At 41.2% G+C, this 18,529-nt stretch overlaps 4 protein-coding genes across 8 annotated transcripts; 3 read left to right on the top strand and 1 right to left on the bottom strand.

Moving 5' to 3' along the window:
* Nucleotides 1-1,916: 1,916 nt before the first annotated feature.
* On the bottom strand, nucleotides 1,917-10,857 carry RB195_006410 (uncharacterized protein; the record flags this gene model as incomplete). Of its 3 annotated transcripts, XM_064179471.1 has the most annotated exons (14): nucleotides 1,917-2,074; nucleotides 2,514-2,613; nucleotides 2,734-2,864; nucleotides 5,523-5,628; nucleotides 5,837-5,953; nucleotides 6,018-6,239; nucleotides 6,299-6,580; nucleotides 6,682-6,857; nucleotides 8,810-8,980; nucleotides 9,074-9,167; nucleotides 9,262-9,368; nucleotides 9,425-9,524; nucleotides 9,604-9,654; nucleotides 10,783-10,857. In XM_064179471.1, 14 exons carry the CDS (start codon nucleotides 10,855-10,857, stop codon nucleotides 1,917-1,919), a joined length of 1,890 nt encoding a protein of 629 aa, XP_064036424.1. The 3 variants fall into 3 exon arrangements, with proteins under 3 accessions (XP_064036424.1, XP_064036425.1, XP_013304102.2); XM_064179472.1 differs by lacking the exon at nucleotides 10,783-10,857 and having other exon boundaries at nucleotides 9,604-9,618; XM_013448648.2 differs by lacking the exons at nucleotides 2,514-2,613; nucleotides 2,734-2,864; nucleotides 10,783-10,857 and having other exon boundaries at nucleotides 9,604-9,618.
* Nucleotides 10,858-11,212: 355 nt separating this feature from the next.
* Nucleotides 11,213-11,842, top strand: RB195_006409 (uncharacterized protein; the record flags this gene model as incomplete). 2 transcript variants are annotated; one of them, XM_064179470.1, is made up of 1 exon in its annotated part: nucleotides 11,213-11,842. In XM_064179470.1, the coding sequence occupies one exon, from the start codon at nucleotides 11,213-11,215 to the stop codon at nucleotides 11,840-11,842; it is 630 nt and encodes a 209-aa protein (XP_064036422.1). The 2 variants fall into 2 exon arrangements, with proteins under 2 accessions (XP_064036422.1, XP_064036423.1); XM_064179469.1 differs by having other exon boundaries at nucleotides 11,522-11,842.
* Nucleotides 11,843-12,111: 269 nt separating this feature from the next.
* Nucleotides 12,112-14,966, top strand: RB195_006407 (uncharacterized protein; the record flags this gene model as incomplete). 2 transcript variants are annotated; one of them, XM_064179467.1, is made up of 4 exons in its annotated part: nucleotides 12,112-12,410; nucleotides 12,499-12,630; nucleotides 13,068-13,215; nucleotides 14,823-14,966. In XM_064179467.1, the coding sequence occupies 4 exons, from the start codon at nucleotides 12,112-12,114 to the stop codon at nucleotides 14,964-14,966; spliced, it is 723 nt and encodes a 240-aa protein (XP_064036419.1). The 2 variants fall into 2 exon arrangements, with proteins under 2 accessions (XP_064036419.1, XP_064036421.1); XM_064179466.1 differs by lacking the exons at nucleotides 12,499-12,630; nucleotides 13,068-13,215; nucleotides 14,823-14,966 and having other exon boundaries at nucleotides 12,112-12,420.
* Nucleotides 12,757-13,065, top strand: RB195_006408 (uncharacterized protein; the record flags this gene model as incomplete). Its single annotated transcript, XM_064179468.1, has 1 exon — nucleotides 12,757-13,065. One exon carries the CDS (start codon nucleotides 12,757-12,759, stop codon nucleotides 13,063-13,065), a length of 309 nt encoding a protein of 102 aa, XP_064036420.1.
* Nucleotides 14,967-18,529: the final 3,563 nt, after the last annotated feature.

The following is an 18,529-nucleotide window of genomic DNA, read 5'->3' as shown; positions in this document are numbered from 1 at the left end:
CTGTAGAAATACTACTAAAGGTACTCGTCCATGTATAACTCGGAACGAATGGTAATATTACGATGAAAATATTCTTGCTTGCCTACATATACTTGGGTCAAAACGGCTTGAAGCACGGACAGTTGTATGAGCGGCTGCACTCCAGACGGCGCGGTAGAGCGCAACGTTTGGGATCGTCTAAGGTTCCTCGGTACGTCCACCCATCTCTGCAGTTAGCCATGCTCCTACGTCGATTCCAACCGCTGTCTCCGCTTGCTTGGAGCGCAGCCGCTTGCGCAACTATCCGTGCTTCATGTCGTTCTGACCTACAAGGGGTATCATTTCTTGCCACCTGGGGTATTCTTGGCATAATCACTTTTCAAACAGTTTAGAGTGAATTTAGGAGCCAAAGGATGCAAGAACGAAATAAAACTCCAAGTAGTTCCAGAGCATCATACAATTCATTCAAAACGACTTCTGTTATTGTGCGGTATGGCGTGATAAACTGTTGCATCCCAAGCGACGCGAGATCCAACCACTAGCGGTTGACTGAGATCGTACTGTTGCATCGGAGCTGGCGACTGTTTTTCAATCCAAGGACGGAGTAAAGCGATGGTTCTTATGCGCAGTTGTCAGCCCCTCCGAGTAACGTACAGAACAACCGCGAATTGTTGAATGCGCTGCTACAACCTTACGCTCGTTATTATTCTTCACTTAAAAACATGATCCACGACTACCATACACGCTATAGATGTAATAGCATCTCGAAGATGCTATTGGTTTGGCATTCCACCCATAAACTATAGAGCTAGCTTTTCAAAATTCATCCAATACCAGTTCCTCTGTTCGAGAACTGTACAAGTTTGTTCAACTGTATGATCGAGAACTATATACACAAGAATAGCTCGCACTACCCCACAGAGGAGAAGGAAAAATTTAGTAAACTGACGCTTCAGAAGGTAACGTTCTCGATACATTATTCTAAAGATAAGATTCGCCTAGGTTATGTGAAATCATTATGCCCAGAATTAAATTACCCTCAAAGTTTCGTGCCCATATAACACAAAACTGCGATAACTTTGGCCGGGTTCATTTGCCTATTTCCTTCCAATCATTCAAGAAGCAGAACATTTTGGACGAAAATCATTTTGTGCTAAATTCTTATCTTAACTCTTCCTCAAAAAGTAAAAGTAATGATGTTTGGACATTTACAGGTGAATATCCACATCCTTAGCGAATATTTATGAAAAACAATTGCATGATTATGAGCATAGCTATCACATTGAGTCGACGAACAACGCAGTTATGTGACGAGCCGACCAGATAACGCTGAGGAGACCACAGAATCCACACCTCTGCGGATGAAATTACCAAGACAGTTGAGAAAAAAGACAACGCTAGTTCAATGGCAAATTTCCGGACAAGAGCGAACACTAAGTGGTACAAAGCGTAACATAGAAAAAATAGAGTAGACTTTGTTGAATTAAGAAGAAAAACGAACAGCAATCACAGTTTTACTTGAATAAGTTTGTTTCAAAAAATTAGTTTGCCGCAGAAGCTTATCAATTCTGTACAAAAGCGCACTAAGACATGACAGCTGCCGCATTAACGATATGGCTAAAGCCTGCCGAAAGGCAACTGTGACTCATCTAGGAACAGAGGAATAAATATGTTAGAGGATTCGAAAATCAAAAGTTAGATTAGGACGAATTGGTACAATAAAGACCAATTAACGAATCGACTACACCAACATTTAAATCTACCTCAAAACTCACAATACCGTCTAATCTACCACGAAGCGGTAAACCGTGAGAGGCAAAATTAAAACTGTTAATAGCAGAAACATACATTCTCATAAGTAGGCTTCATAGCTTAAGGTACTAAACCGAGAGGATCAACCGTTATTCAACCATCAGTGCTGCCCGAGGCTTCGATTCTCATCGCTTCTCGAGCTGAGCAATGCGAGTCTCCAGGTTGGCTATGCGAGTGAGCAGTTCGTTGTATTCCTTACGGGAAACCCATTCTGAATCCACGGAAGAAGAAACTGATGTTGCCATCGACGAATGAGCACTTGAAGAAACGGATGGTTTGGTGCCTAAATAACAAACGATTTAATTTCATCACATATTTAGGTAACACACTGAATCGATAAGAAAGGTAAATATTTAAGATGCTGATTTATCGTAGCAGTGAAGTGATACTAACACAGGAATAACACTTCTGGGTGTTTTCACAAAACACACAAACTCAAATATGTGGTTAGTCCAACACTGGCAAAGGAGGAACATTAAGTTCAAAACAACAAAAGTAAAAAAAATAACCAGAGTAGTTTTCATTTGGTTTTAAACTTTTTTCATTCATCATTAATAATTCTTCTTTTTCATTAATAATCTCTCTCTCTCCCCCACCTCCGCTCCCCCGAATTCACAAAAAAATACACCACAGTCACGATTATAAAACATTTAAGATCAAGCGAATAGTTCTATAAAATGCCGAGGGACTGCAACAAAACCAATATAAACACGAATCTCCACCTGTAGTAAAAGTCCTTCGTCTGTCTTTATTAAAAGCATCAGCAGATGCAAGTTTAGTGGTTGAAGTGGATGAAGAGGGAACACCTTTAGGAGGCAAACTCTGAAGTCAGAAAATATATCAATTGAAATTATAGTAAACGCTAATCTTATCGGTGACTTATGTGCGCTTCCCAAATTATAGCCTAAACTTTAAAACGAAGAAGACTGCTTTCAAACTGACGCGAAACTCATAAACCGACGAGTGTGAAATCGACGAAGTGGATGAAGGTAGCGTCTCGCTGGTAGTATGGCTGATAAAATTTTTCTCCACTGAATTATTCGAGGCCGGCAGAATGGACGGAGTGGAGTTTTCTAGAAGAGAGGATCAAGTACAAGCAAAACAATGATTCTAGCATCTTAGGTTGTACGAAGAATATACTTCCCAAATTGAGAACGGCTGAATATAAGAAAAGTATATGCTGTGAAAAAATATGCTAGTCTATTCCACCAATATCTGTGCATGGTGACGACTCATTTATCTTATAGACTCTGTCATGAAAATAACCGGACTTGAAGAAAGTCTTTAAAACTAATTACCGACATAATCTCCAGAAATGACTGTGATGAAAAGGGAGCAGGAACAACGTGAAACCCTCGTTCAAATGTGCGTAGTCCAATATACTACATTTATAGATGTTAGAGAAAAGTCAGGTAATCCTCAATGGGAATGAAATTAAAGACAGTTATACAAGATGGGTTGAGGAAAAACATTCTAAAAAAATCTTTATAATCTTTTACAGCTGGAAAAAGCAATGTAAGAAGGATAATTTCTATGAAACTTACCATAAGCAATAGCCGATCAAGAATAAGGAAGCTATACAGTCGAAAAGTTGTGCAGAGCGAACGTAATGCGTGTCTAACAGTATGTTATTTACTCATACTGTTGAATTTGCCGAGAAAGAAGAATTGTGAGTTGTAAGGCAAACTCCAACTGTACAGATCTGCTGCTGGTCATATTTATCCACGAGTGAAGCCCACTTCAAAATGCGGCGCTCCGAAAAAGTATGCGACCAGTTAACCTGATATTACTGCAGATCTTCAGCCCAGCAAAAATGGTGTGGTCAGTGTTAGGCATTTAGTTCACCATTGTATGAAGTGCTTCCGATGGACCTACCGAGAACAGAAACAGCTCAAATTCGTCCTCAATCTAACCGCAATGTTCCTGGCCGGTTACAAACGACTGCTCATAACACTTCATACAATGGTGGACTATAAATCAAAATTCTTTGAAGATTGTAATTTCATTTACCCACCTTCGTTGTGTACTGGATTTCGGTGATATTATGCCTCTCAATATGACAAAATTAGTTGTGCCCATTCGTGAAATGATTTTTGTCCTACTATGACATGAATTCCCAATTTGCAGAACACATAGTTCTCTATCTCAAAATTGAACAACCAAATAACTGGGCGTGACAACTGGAGGCTTCACTCTCTCTGAAGAAAATGTTGCGCGATCAAACTTGGGAGCTATCCACTGAGAACTGAGGGTGTTCCAAAATGTAGCACACAAGTAAGAGCACTAGAAAGTTTGCTGTTATCGAAAGAAGCAATGCAATCTATGAGATCTTTTTTTCTGAAAAATAAACAGTGCTTACAATTCAAGTGAACTACTCCAATTCACTAATCAGCGTGACCCAGGTCGTTCCGACCCGACTGCATTCCACGGGCAATTAGAACGAATTATGAGAAAAATGGAGACTGTACGATGTGTTCACTACTCAGGCACAAAAACACAACTATTTGTTTACTTTAATGTCACAATTTTAATTTAATTTTTTTCAAATTTTTTTGAAATTTTCTCTTACAATTCTACACACTACATATAGCACAAGACGAAGTGCTAGTAACTCTACTTCTTCAGAAGAGGAATATAGTTGATGAAAGCCACTGACATGTGGTGCGTGTCAAATTGCGCTCGAAGTGGCACGGTGAGACCATTGCAAAATTCTGCGCCTGCTTGAAAGAAGGGAGCGTTCTATTCCCAACCCACCTGCTTGCGCAAAAATACGACCAATCAGTCCGTTCTGAGGTGACTGTTCATCCGTAACTATTGAAGTCTTACTAATACTTGTTTTTTTTTTTTTGTGAAACGCTAATTTTATGTGTGCGAAGTCTTGTAGGCAGCTGAATACTCTCGTTTAGTGAAGCTAAGACCTTCTTTGACTAGTTCATGAATGTTTTGGTTTTATTTTGAATCTGTAACTGAGTGCTCACTATAAATGCGTTCCAATGCTTAGCGCCCTTCACCACAGCTGAGTATAGTCTCAGTTACGCTACCGGTACAAATACATGTCGCTTGAGGTTGACTTTAGAATTCTCCTTAATCATTATAGAACAAATACTGGTAACTGTTTCAGAATACACATTTAATAACATACATTCCATGAACACCTGTCTCACATGATGACCTCGTCAATAGGCAAAGAGAAACTGAGAACATCTAAAATCATTGTCAGCACACAAGAAACTAGAAATTTTGGTAAGTTTAACATGAACAGTACGTTCCATCTTCGTATTTTCCTTTTATTTTTTGAACATGATCATTTCACTGTTAATCTCTAATCGGAGAGTATTTCCTCATTTGAAACACTCGTACTGGTCGCGCAACCACTGATCATATGTCAACCGGTGCACAATCTTCTACAATACTTGGATGCTCAACCGATACACATTAAAAACTAAATCCAAAAATGGGGCACTGTTCAAAAATAGCTCAGCTTACAGAAATTTTGTGCATGTGTATATCCTTCAAAGAATCGTATACTATTACACAACATATACGTAGAAATGCTTTCAGGGAAGAAGATGGTAACAACTGAAAACGGTGCCATAGCTGCGGCGTAATTGGATGAGAAACAAATTTGACCAGTTAGACATTAAGAGATCGCTTGGCAAGCATAAATTTGCTATAGAATTGATAATTCAGCGTCAGCTATGCTACGAAAGAAAAACTTCGCATTCACCTACCTAAGGAATAATCTCGTTTTTCATCCTTCTTCACTTCAGCTGGTGGAGGTCGTGCTGGCACAACCTTCGCAGGGGTGGCTGAGGAAGAAAGTTTCTGAGGGAAAGTCTGTAAAACAGAAATTAACACTATGGTTTGAAGACACCAATAGATAATATCACTACGTATATGTATGTATCCACTATATATATATATATATATATATATATATATATATATACATATATATATATATATATATATATATGCAAAATACTTAAATTAAAGTGGAATAACTCTATTTGAACTGAAAAAACACAAACAAAAAGCGACGGACCGCTGAATGTGAAGTCGGAGAAGCCGAAGATGGGGAAGTCGGACTGCAGAAAGTATTTCTTTCCTTAAGATCAGACGAGGCTAATTGAGTGGGGCTTTCCAGAAGATTATCCATGGACTGGAAGAAAACTCAAGTCTTACTCCTCATAGGAAAAGCAGAACACAACACAAGATCACCGAACCCCTTTCTTCTTAATCAACAGCATGCTAACAGGCCGCTTCCCTGGCGGACGAACTCTAGTTTTCGTCACATGATTTAGCGGACTGGCGATATCATCAGACACTTCTTCTGATTCAATAGTGCTTGTGGGTCTAGCTGTTGCACTAGACTCGGATGCAGAGGGAATTATCACAGATTTGGTTAATTTTGAAGACACTTGACCCGGCTGTCCAACGATAAGATCCTGAAAAAAGAGTTTTTACAAAATAATCAAATGATTTCAAAGCAATATAAGGCTTTCACTTTCGATATTCGATCTCGAGCTGCAGCAAAGGCTGAATTATGCTGCTTCACTTGAGATGGCAAAACAGGCGTAGGACTAGGAGTAGCATTGGAAGAAGGAGGCGATGTTCCAGCACCGTTCAAAGAAGTAGAACTCTCGGATAATTTCTGCTTCAAAGGTTTAGCAGGTACCGCTGGAGGAATAATCCCAGCGGGATTCACTGCAGGTGGCTTAGCTATCATTTTCGAATGCTGCGCAGAAAGCGGATGGTAGATAACACCAGACTGAGTATTTATTGGCACCTAAGATAAAATGAATTCATAAAGTGAACCAAAATTCACGAAAGGAGCCAGAGAAAGCTATATTTTTTTTTATACTGAATATCAAAGAATTTACAACCCACTTGAACAATTTCAACAAAATTGTCCGGGAACAAGCCACGTCGACCACTGATTTCCCCTTCAAACCATCCAGCATCTCCGCAGTCTTTCCGAATAATGGTGATTAGTTGTCCAACTTCTCCTAACCGAAGCTCGTCGCTGTGTTGGGGCTCATACTCAAATTTCACTCGAGCCATTTCTTAAAAGCAAGGAAATGTAGAAAACTGATGAAAAATGTAAAGGTAAAAGAATCTATGCTGAGGAAATTATAAACACTCAAATCTGCAATGTTAAGAAGGTTGAAAATGCATCAGCGACCAAATAAACCAAATTTTCGCAAAAGAAGTTGCCCTGTTTCGCCAATATATTATATAATAAATAAATAAATAAATATATATATAATACATGTGTATATGTATATAAAAGGATAAAGTCAATGGCATATCAATCCACTCGGGATGCGCCAACGCGTTTTACTGGAATTCGTAATCGATGAGGTTTTGGAACGCGTGTTGGCCTATACAATGACTTGCGGGGGCCAGCCGATGGTCAAGTCAGTGTTTTTACCCTCCCAGACAAGTCTGGCACCAATTTATCGACACCGGAGGGATGAAAGGCTCGGTTTGCACTAGGGCGGTTTCGAACCCTCGACCGTGTGGCTACAATGGACCTCTAAGCGACTGCGCCACACCCACGCCGTATATGTATATATATGCACGAAATTTTAAAACCACCAAAGACCATACAGTCGCCTGCCTTACCGAATGGGCATATTACACAGATTGGAGTCAGGCAAATGCTATCGTACATTCTGTGTCGAGGAAGTCCACTGAAGCTCGAACATGGATCGGCTTTTTTTTCCAACAGCTTCTTCGAGTTTCTAGAGCACAGTGGCGTACACTGTAACTAAGGCGTACACGATAACTGGCCAGTGAAAGGAAGGAAGGCCAAGGAAGCAGCGCAAGGTAAAGCATTCCCCTAAAAACCCAGGGCCAGATGAGCAAGGGCTTCGAGGGTGCACTTTCGATTTGGCTTGCAAGGTGTCTTCCATTATATAGACAAGCAAGGTACGACGTGTGTTGGAGTAACTACCCAACGCACATAACTAGTGATCAGGTCTTCAAGAAACTCTTTGCACTGCTGGCGGAGAAGTAGAAACTAGCAAAAGGATACCAATATGCGCTGTACACCATCCGTCAAGGTATGAGAGACCACTGTTGCTCAGCACCTTTCCGCATCCGAGAGCCCCTGCGGGCGCTTGACCACCGTTTTTGGTCGCACCCGAGCCTTTGCCAGCTTCTTCTTAGTAGTTGCGAAATCAGCGGGATCAAGACGGCGGAATCTTCACAATACGCGGAGTTCGGGAGTGGAATGATACTTATCTTTGAAGAAGTCTCTCCTTTCTCCAAGCGAGTGAACCATTGAACGATAACAGTAGTGTCCTCCCTCAGCGCCCCGTTGATTTTCGTTACTGCTGCCGAGACTGCTCGTGCTGTGCCGCAATTAATAGGGTGTCCCGAAGCAGCTCTACTGAAATTAGCACGAAAAAATGAATTAAATTTGGTTGAAGACATGGAAGAGCATGAGTCTTCATAACCATTTGGCGGAGAGGCTTCGAGAATGTTCTACAAGTAAAATAGGACTCATCATGTTTACCAATCAATTGAACATTGCGGTTTGTTCAACTTTTTTCCAAACTTCCCCTTCAAATTCAAATAAATTTCGAAAACATTTTCATCATAACTTTGATCTCTGGACTGCAACCATGTTTGATGCATGACAAGTGCGCAGAACACAGTCTCCATCTTTTTTCTTTAATTTCTCATCTCTCATTTTGTTGGCTTATCGAACTTCTAGAGGAACACAATATCTTACGAAATTTCGCAGCGCAAGATATCACCAACAATGAAGACGACTGTGTCCTTATTATTATGCTCTTTTTGCATAATACCTGTGCATGATCAGTCTTCCCAGCTAATAAGTAATTATAGGGTGTACATCAAATGATGACATGATCAGGAAATTCGTCACTTTCAGCGTTGAACATCTTTCAACTTGGTTAGGGAAGAACTTCGCTTCATCAACCCCACGAACATATGACATCATACCCAGTAAGCGATATCGACAATTAACTAATTATCAACTTATCACCTTTAGTTCTTGGTTCATCCTTTGTTTCGATATGAGGAATTTTGTTGCTTAGGACGTTCACTCCTCCAACAACAGAAGGAGTCCTTCTGTTGGCTTCTGGTAAATCTGATTCACCGGTGTGTCTGATCACCACTTTCTCCTCCTCCCGACCAGAAGTTACTGTTGATGCAACTGAAAAAAGTTCAAACAGTCATGAATGAAGGCTAATTAGGAAAAATATATACTACGCCATTGACGCAAGAAATAAAAAGAAACAGAAATAACCGTCAGGTTTCACGAAATTAGTGGGGAACATCCCGACAAGTCCAGTCCGCAACTGACGGCCACGACTCCAACCATCCTCTACTTCTTCCAATACCTACACAACATATTATGATATTTATAAGAGAGGGTGCTCTCAAGAACTCAATAAAACGTTCATGAATGAAGAGATAACCAAACGATACACCCACCTCCACAACATCGCCTAATTCCAAAGTAAGCTCGTCATCCTGCGCAGCAGTATATGCAAATGTTGTTATAACATGATGTACAGGTGGACTCGCTTTCGTAGTTAACACTAACAAGAAGGCAATTACTAAAATGATTACTAGTACTGGAATAATAAGGGCTAACCTTTCCTCGGTTCATGAAGGGACAGAGGAGGCCTAGTTCCCGAAAAGTCCTTTGATAAGCGATCAACTAGGCTTTTTACATTACCAACCATGATGTCTCCCTGGAGCCAATTACTTTACAAAAAAATGAGGATACGTGAAGAAAGGAAGCTAGCAAAAAACTATTTCAGTAGACTAAACCTGCGCTCCAGACATAATGAAAATTAGACCATCGACGCAAACACGTCCTCTCTGAAACTGTAAGTACAGCGTGGGATATTACTAAGGGCAAATGAAAATTATTGGCGAAATGAAATGTATAAAAGAAAATAAATGTACGAGTACGAAAAATCAGTGGCAATCAAATCGGAGAACAGGAGATCAATCCAGCTGGTACCAAGAAACTGCACTTATAAGTTTCCTACAGACCGTTTGGTGGTGGAGCCGATTTGCTGTTACGTGATATCATTTTGCTCGGCATGTGCTTGATCAGAATGGATATGGATGCCGACACTTCTTGTCCCAGTGTGAATTTATAAGACAAACGTTGCTTCGGCCGCTCCTTTGGTCATCTTGATAGGCAAATCTGAACCACCGTCGATTTTACAAGAAGGTTGCATAACATCGCTGCCACAATTCCATCGACTTGAAGATCTTCGATTTGATTGGTATAGAAACGGTGGCTGTACAACCAAGTTCCCACTCGGCACATAAAGACACTTAGGGACTTCTATAGCAAGTTCATTCACCAAAATCATTCTTCTAATTTTTCACACTAATTAGTAATTCAATGAAATTTCTACAACAACATAACGATCGAAGCAAAGCAAAAATTAGACTGGGATAACATGGAGCTGAAACTCGTATCTAAACTTACACCCGGCTGCGAGAGGCTCCGCCCCTTGAACCAATGCTAACGCGCCGTGAATTTCAAAATGGTACACCGAGTAACTACTTCCTCTGTTGCTTCAGAGGAATAAGCTTGGAGGACAGTAGAAAATGGGTGCCTTAAGGTGTTTCACTTACTCTTACGTTAAAATGAACAAGGATAATATCACAATAAACTTTAATCCAAGAAAGAAAGGAAGTATGATCTCCGAATTCCAAACTGGGTATTGGATGAAATCGGAACTTAGGCTTTTTGATCCTTATCATGCAGCTAACGACGATCGCTTCAGTTAACTGCATAGCTAAAATCTTTTACTGTTCCTCTGTCCAGTTTTTTTTTCGTTTTTCCATTTGCTCTTGCATTGTTTTTCTTATTTAATGTGTGGGGCCGCGTATACGAGTCTGATTGCTACCTGCACGTGGTGGCCCTGCTTTAACTACACGCAATCAAGCTCTCGAGTGTACGCATTGAGAACGTACAAGCTATATAACCTTCACTGTTATACGGCGAAAGATTCCCATACATTGCAAAAAGGTGCTGTCGTCTAGCACATCGCCAAAGCCCATAACCTGAAAGGTCAACTGCCTGAAGGGAGCATGGAATCTTTGGCAACAACCATTTGTTTCGTCACGCTCAACTGCTGAACACTATCGAGTGAACTCCAACAAGGGGCTCTATCCAGATTTCTGCGATATCTCTGTGTGCCTTTTGCTGCACTGCAGGAAACACGCATGAGAGATCGGCCCGTTATCAACATCGAAAATTACACCATATACTGCGGCAATGCTGATGAGAAATTTGGCTCAACGTCGTCTAGATGCGCATTTCTACGAGTGCGGGATCGCAGAGGACGTAAACTCTGGATCGTAAGTGCTCACGCACCTACGGAAACCGCTGAGGGCAACAGTAAGGACGCCTTCTATGATGAACTTCTATGATGGACCAGGAAGGAGCTTAGCGATGCGGATTCTTTCAGAAAGTGCATCCAGGACGCTGCAAAGGAAACGCTCCCAGTTCTATTGCCGCGGAAGAAGTTTGCCTACACATCTGCGTAAACAAAATCCACGTACAATTCTGTATGTGCCGCGCGCAGTGCTGGTGACTTCAGCCAGGAAAAGCGTCTTAGTAGGAAGCTGCGTCCTCAACTGCAACAAGACCGCGATAACGGGTGGACGTCAACAGCGATGGAGTTTGAGAAGGCGTGGAAGGACAGGAACCCGCGGAAAGCCTATGCTCTACAAAAACGGCAAATTGAAAAGATGTTCTCCTGTCCTCAACACTGTCAATGGGGTAGCTGTCGGTGAAGCAACCCTTCCAATTTGGAGTGAACACTTCAAGACCTTGCTGAACCGGCTAGCACCGTCAGCTCTTGAACTCGAGCACGTTCAAAGATCGATATATGCGGTTAACGAGGAACCAGCGACCGAGTCGGAGGTTCTAGTCTGTATTCAAAAAATGAAGAATGAAAAATCTGGTGGAGACGACTGTATTAGCGCAGAAATTCTAAAATATCTTGAGATGACAAAGATCATCATCATTCAATATGGATAGACGAAAGGATACTTGATTCGTGGAGACACGCTATCATAATTCCCCTCCACAAGAAGTTATCCGTCACGGACCCTAGGAATTATCGAGGAATATCTTTGCTGTGTGTTATGTACAAGGTATTGGAGTGCATTATCCTGGACCGACTCATTAAACATCGCGAAGAAAGAACGTGCGACGAGCAAGCTGGCTTTCGTTCAGGCCGATCTACGATTGACCAGGTTCTCATCGTCAGGAGAGTGATCGAAATCTGACAGCGGTATTCGAAGTCAATGCATATAGCGTTTCTGAACTTTGCAGCCGCGTTCGACTCTCCTCACCGAGTCCGTCTCCTCAACGCGCTCCGCGCCGATGGAGTACCAGGAAAGTTCGTTCGCTTGCTTGATGACATGAATCAACGAACGACTGCTGCAGTTCGTACACCAGCCCGATGTACAACACCGTTTGTAGTGGTAACTGGAGTAAGACAAGGAGCAGTGGCAGGACCCTTCCTGTTCAATTTCCCCATCGACGACATTATGCGAAGAACAGCCGACCAGTGTCCTGTCGACATTGTCTTAGCACCATCAGGGTGCCCCTGACTGATCTCGAGTACGCTGACGATGTTGTTATATTCGCGGAAAGCAGTAAGAAACTTCAACATGTTGCCAACCTTGTAGCTGGCTGGCCTGGCTGCAGCCTATAGACGACGTCTACTCCCTGCAAGCCGATGTGGATCTCTTCGGAGGTCGAAGAGATCGAAGATGTGGATCTCTTCGGATGAGGCCTCGAACGGGAATCAGGGTGGACGGGTAACCGATAGAACTCGTCGATGAGTTCTGTTACCTGGGCTGTACGCTGAAGAACAACGGCAGCTACGAGAGAAATGTTCAGCAAAGATGCGCTAAGGCCACTTCTGCATTTAACTCCTTAACGAAATGCCTGTGGTCGACCCCCATCACGAACTGCTAGTCTGCCTATCCGCAATTCGACCCATCATGATGTACGAATCGGAAGCTTGGACAGCACCATCAACGGTTATGGAGAGGCTTGAAACCTGCACGGAACGAAAGTTGCTTACACGGCTACTTGGCTACTTTTCCCCTTGGGTATGCTACAATGAAGATCTTTACGCAGAAATTGATGTGGTATACCGGCGGATAACACGTGGAAGATACCAACATCTTGCACCGCCATCAAAAATGGCTAAAGTAAATCGTCTTCGCCTCTTTGGTCATATATTATGAAGACCGGCAGAACGCCTTGTTCAACGAGTTCTGAGGAGTTTGCCGGGTTCGAGCTGGAAGAAGCCACCTGGCCGGAAATCGAAGTTCTGGACTGAGGTGGTGAAAGAAGACCTGAGGGCACTCAGCGTGGATAGGCAATTCAGGCGAGACGTAAGATTTCTCAGAATATGGAATAGCGACGAATGGATAGTTCTGTGCAAGCTCTCGCAGAAGATCGAGAAGGTTGGGCGGAGCTGTGTTCAAAGGCGGCACACCTCGGCGAAGATGCGGGTAATCGCGTCAGGGGATAACATCAGCCAGCCGATTAAGTCATTTAATGTGTAGTTTCATTTCCTTTTGTTTCGTTGTTTTTGTTTCGTTGTTTTTGTTTCTGTTTCTCACTCTTTCTTCTTAACTCCTTTTTTACTCTCCTTTTTTCATTGTCTTTACATCACAGAATGTAATTGTGTTGCCTACTTTGCTTCTAGTTAAGGAATGCGTACTGCATGATAACCGGCGCTTATATCACGTTAGTATATGACAAGAACCGAAGCTAAACAAACAAAACAAAGCTAAGGACACAATCGCATAGAAAAAAATAGTGGAGTTTTCCGCTTTTCTACAAAACATCCTGTTTGATACAGTTCCAACATTGGTACGAGATAATGAAAAAAGTACGGAAGAAACCCAGTGCGGTCCATAACGAAACCTAGGAAGCATTTTCATGGCTTTACTTAAAGTTTTAGCTTGTAAATATTTTCAATCGACTTTGTTTTTGGTGTCTTCCGACTTGCTTCTTAGATTTTTCTTCGGAAGAGCAGTTTTCTGCTACTATTCAGCCAATTTTGAATAGAAAGGGAAGTCAAACTCCCTTCATATTCAAGGTTAGGTCTACCGCTTTCCACGGGAAGTAAATTAGCGAAATTTGCCGACAATGAATATTTTTTTGAACATTGAGTCTTAGATTTTGATTTAATTTCCGTCTTTTGTCTGTGCGAAAGCATAAGTACTCATTTGTGTTACCTAATTTTACCACTTCCCAACCTCAAATCTCTGCTCAAAAAAGACTTAGAATCAAATCAAAGATACTGAGGCACTTCGGCTCTGGTGATGCCATTGCATTACGTGGCATAACATCGTTTCTTCTCCTGTTACTAAAGCTAAAAAAGCAGCGAGGTTAAAAGCGTATGTCCAGGTACTGTGTCAATACTTAATACTGTGGGAATCAAATGAGAACACCGGTGAAATTAATTATGTTAAAAGAAGTCCGCCTGTGAAAAAACAAATTAAATTAAAAGAAAACTAATGAAGTAAAACAGGGATGTAATAGACGAGAAAGTGAATGAAAACTCAAATTAAATAAGTGATAAAAAAATAAATAAATAAGGAGATCAACGCAAGAACAAATGGAACAACGAGAAGAAAACTGGACAGAGAAAGAGTAAAAGATGTCAACTATGTAGTTATTTGAAGTAATCGTCGTTAGCCGCATGATAAGGATCAAAAAGCCTAAGTTCCAATTTCATCCCCTACTTAGTTTGAAATTCGGAGATCATACTTCCTTTCTTTCTTGGATTAAAGTTTATTGTGATATTATCCTTGTTCGTTTTAACGTAAGAGTACGTGAAACACCTTGAGGCACATATTTTCTACTTTCCTCTAAGCTTATTCCTCTGAAGCAACAGAGGAAGTAGTTACTCGGTGTACCATTTTGAAATTCGCAGCGCGTTAGCATTGCTCCAAGGGGCAGAGCCTCCCGCAGCCAGGTGTAAATTTAGATACGAGTGGAGCTGAACGTTGATCGCCGGCAGCTAGAAAAACTTCGTTTCGCAGATGACAACGTCCTTATAACATCTAGCATAAGCCAGGAGGAAGCTGCTGAGCCAGGAGGAAGCCGAGCTGGGCAGCAAGCGAGCGATTGAACCATATAGAGGAATCGAGGACTTGGTTTTAAAACCCAAGATCGCACGATTCTGCGTTCACCTATGAAACAACGGTTTCTCTCGCTTTGATTTGCATATCGAAAGTTGGGAGCTTCGAAAACAAGAGGAAAATGCTGCCATCTTTATCGAAACCACCATCGAAAAGGCGATGTAAGCAGTCGAAAGAGAGGACTAAAGGTTCTATCCTACGTCAGTAATCGAAGGTCAGGAAAGCTGTCGAATTAGAAAGTATAAAAAAGGTGGGCTGAAGGCGTTATGCACTTAAACAACAACAACAACGGTTCAACATTATTTCGAACGCATTTCATAAGGAACGCCGAGCGGACTGTTAGATTTCTTCATGAAGCCTTTTAAAGAAAATTTTGATGCTCTTTGTGTCCCACTTGAAATAAGGAGCAAGCAGAGTACTCTCGTACGTGAACAATGGAAATGTTACTCACACAAATGAATGAAGAAAAGCAAATCGAAGGTGAGAGTGACTCAAGCAACCTGTACTTCAAGCTTCATCACAACTCTCGATCGTTCTGGAATTGCGCCCTCAATACAAGATTTCCCAATTATACTTTACTGTGACTGACGAAACGACCAATAAAAGCCAGGTTTGGATAATTAACGACATAACGCTGAAACAATATTTTAATTGCCAATAATAATAATTTTTTTAAGTAATAAGTAGTTAAGTTATAAGTAAAATAATAATTAATTTTTTTAAGGCCTTGCAATCCCTTTTGTCAAATCTGCACAGTCCAAAGGCATTAAACCATGGAATCCAAATGACGAGTTTAAGAATATAGTATACGATAAATTTTTAAGTTATTTGAAAGCCTTTAAACTTTTCCAGCTTGCTTTGAGAATTCATGAGGGTATTGGTGAGCTTGTAAGACGTTCCCAAGAAGAGAGAACCTCTCTCTAACTTTCCACAAGTTTCCTAAAAATAATCTGTTCATGTACAAAATTCCAATCTCATTCTAGATCCATCTGATATTCGCAATTTTTACGTTCACACGCACAGAACCCTTACATTAGAGGTTGCAAGTTTGTATCACAGAGGCGAAAGATTGAGACTAGAACTTCTTAAAGCACCATTGCTCATAATTCTTCGCATGACAAGGACGAATCGACGAGCTACTGATGTCTGCCTGCTCAAGCAAGATCAGTGGCATACATGACTGCTTATATACAAAACTACCGCTGCATTAGCCACAATTTTGGTGTGCAAGAGCAATACCCACCAAGAATGAAATCACGTTAACCTCCAACGTTGATCATCCTCTCCAATCATGATGGAATATAAAAAGCAACACAAAGTCATTACCCCACTAGCCTGACGTGGTATGGATTTTCGATAGACGAACTCTATACGAGGTTGCAGATTGCGGGATCAAGAGGTGGTTCCGATCATCTCTCCCTAATCGTGGTAGAAAAAAAGCGTGAAAAACTCCGTTTTTCGATTTCAGTTTTAACGCTCCACACTTGTGCACGCGCCGCATCCAGCTGCGCAGCGATCGAAAGCCAGTGAGTTCTTCTTGACTACTCAAGTAAAAAAACAAGAACATATATAGGGAACAAGAACATATATATATATATATATATATATATATATATATATATATATATATATATATATATGTATATATATATATATATATATATATATATATATATATATATATATATATAACTTCGTCTCTAGCTTTTGCCGTGGATTCCCTCACCACGTCAGATTCGTGGTATGCTGCCTTTAAGTGGCACAGCACAGTGCCACTCTCAACTTCTTCCAAGTTTTAGATCAGAAAACAAAAAATATAGCTGAGATTATACGTGTAGATGCACTCCAAAAGTGCAGAATATTATCGGTAGCAATTAACATTAGATTACCAAATTTGAAGTATTCTAGATCGTTAATTACCCAAAAATTATGGTACACAAAAAAAAATCGAATGGAATTTTAAAAAAATCTATTAGTAGATTGCTGCGAATCCTATATCCCTGCCGAGTTGTTTAAATTACACTAGGGTCAAAACGATATGAATTGAGGTGCAATTCCGTAAGCACTTGCCTACGGAGTTGCATTTTAGGGGCAGCATACCACGAATCTGGGGTGGTACGGATTTCAGGTGGAGTATCCGTGTACGGGGTCGTAGATTATGGAGACCGGGGTGGCTCCGCTCATCTCTCCCTGAATCACTGCAAGCAGACGGCTCCTGAATGCTGTTTTGTAGGATGCCTCCTATTGCATCGCGCCACCCTTGCACGCGTAGCATCCCTTACTGCCTATCGGGGCAGTCCGAATTGATTTTCGACGAATCGCAGGGCGGAGGCGGCGCAAGGGGTGGAGCGTTGCAATAGATGGCGTCGTACAAAACAGCATTTTGGAGGCGGCTGTTTGCAGTGATGCAGGGAGAAATGAGCGGAACCGTCTCCATAATCTACGACCCTGTCTACGGATACTCTACCTGAAATCCGCACCACCTCAGATTCGTGGTATCCTGCCTTTAAGTCAGATCGTATTAACCCGACTGTAAATAGTGGCGAAACTGTCTGCTTCATTTGAGAAAAATTAGCGGTAATTGATTCATTGCACTGGATTTAGCTATTAACAAAATTGTGCACATTGAGTTCTTTAGTGTGTTTTCGTTGTGTTGTGCCTTAACGACAATCTCCAAGAAGAAGAGGAACAAATCTGAGGCAGCTCCGCAACAGGTGCACTATTGACTTTTGAGTGGAATAGCATCTCTGCACTGCGAGTCCTCATACTCAGTGCCTTTTGAAAATAAGAATCCTCCTGATTAGCTTCTTACTTGATTATCGCTTTTTACGAAACAAGAAAATCATGTTTATCTTCACAACAAGAAGAGATATAAAACTGATATAGAGAGATTCTGCAGAAGTTAAAGAAAATTGTGAACAAATTAAACAGCAAAGTAACAAGAGAAAACATAGCCCGCAGGAACTTTAGGAGAGGGATAATCGTGTCGTCATTATTGGAAAAGAATGAAGAACTCCATTCTTCTTACGTGTCTCACATAAATTTTCGTGAAAAAATGCCCACTCATGATTGTGAGTCTGTCGAAACCCTCGTAATCATTTCGCTCTCTCACAATACTTACGTTGGTCCAGACAAATGCGACGTTTCTAATAGAACTCACGAATTTTTTCATCCTGACACTCACTCCATCAGCATAAAGGCCTGCCCTAATTCGAACTCGCTTCGTGGTTACCGAGTCAACATAAATATCCTGTCAAATTATTGTTGGAGGGATTCGAAAAATTAAAAAAGTAAACGTATTACTACTACCTGGTAAAGTGCAGTTGGCGGGAGGGCACTCCTGGCGTCCTTATTTCCCAACGCTCTTACTTTTTTGCCTTAGCAACTTTAGTTTACATGTTATAGATGAGTGCCTGAGTGCCCCCTTCCCCAACTACATTTTACCTCTATTACTTCACACCATTGTCTATAAATGTCAGATATCCTGAAAATTTTGGTTTTTTAAAAGTCATGTAAAAGCAACTAAAAAAATAGCAACTAACAGAACTAATTA

This window comes from Necator americanus, chromosome I, assembly GCF_031761385.1.
Source record: "Necator americanus strain Aroian chromosome I, whole genome shotgun sequence".
NCBI classification, from domain to species: domain Eukaryota; kingdom Metazoa; phylum Nematoda; class Chromadorea; order Rhabditida; family Ancylostomatidae; genus Necator; species Necator americanus.
This window is presented reverse-complemented; position numbering and strand designations above follow the sequence as displayed.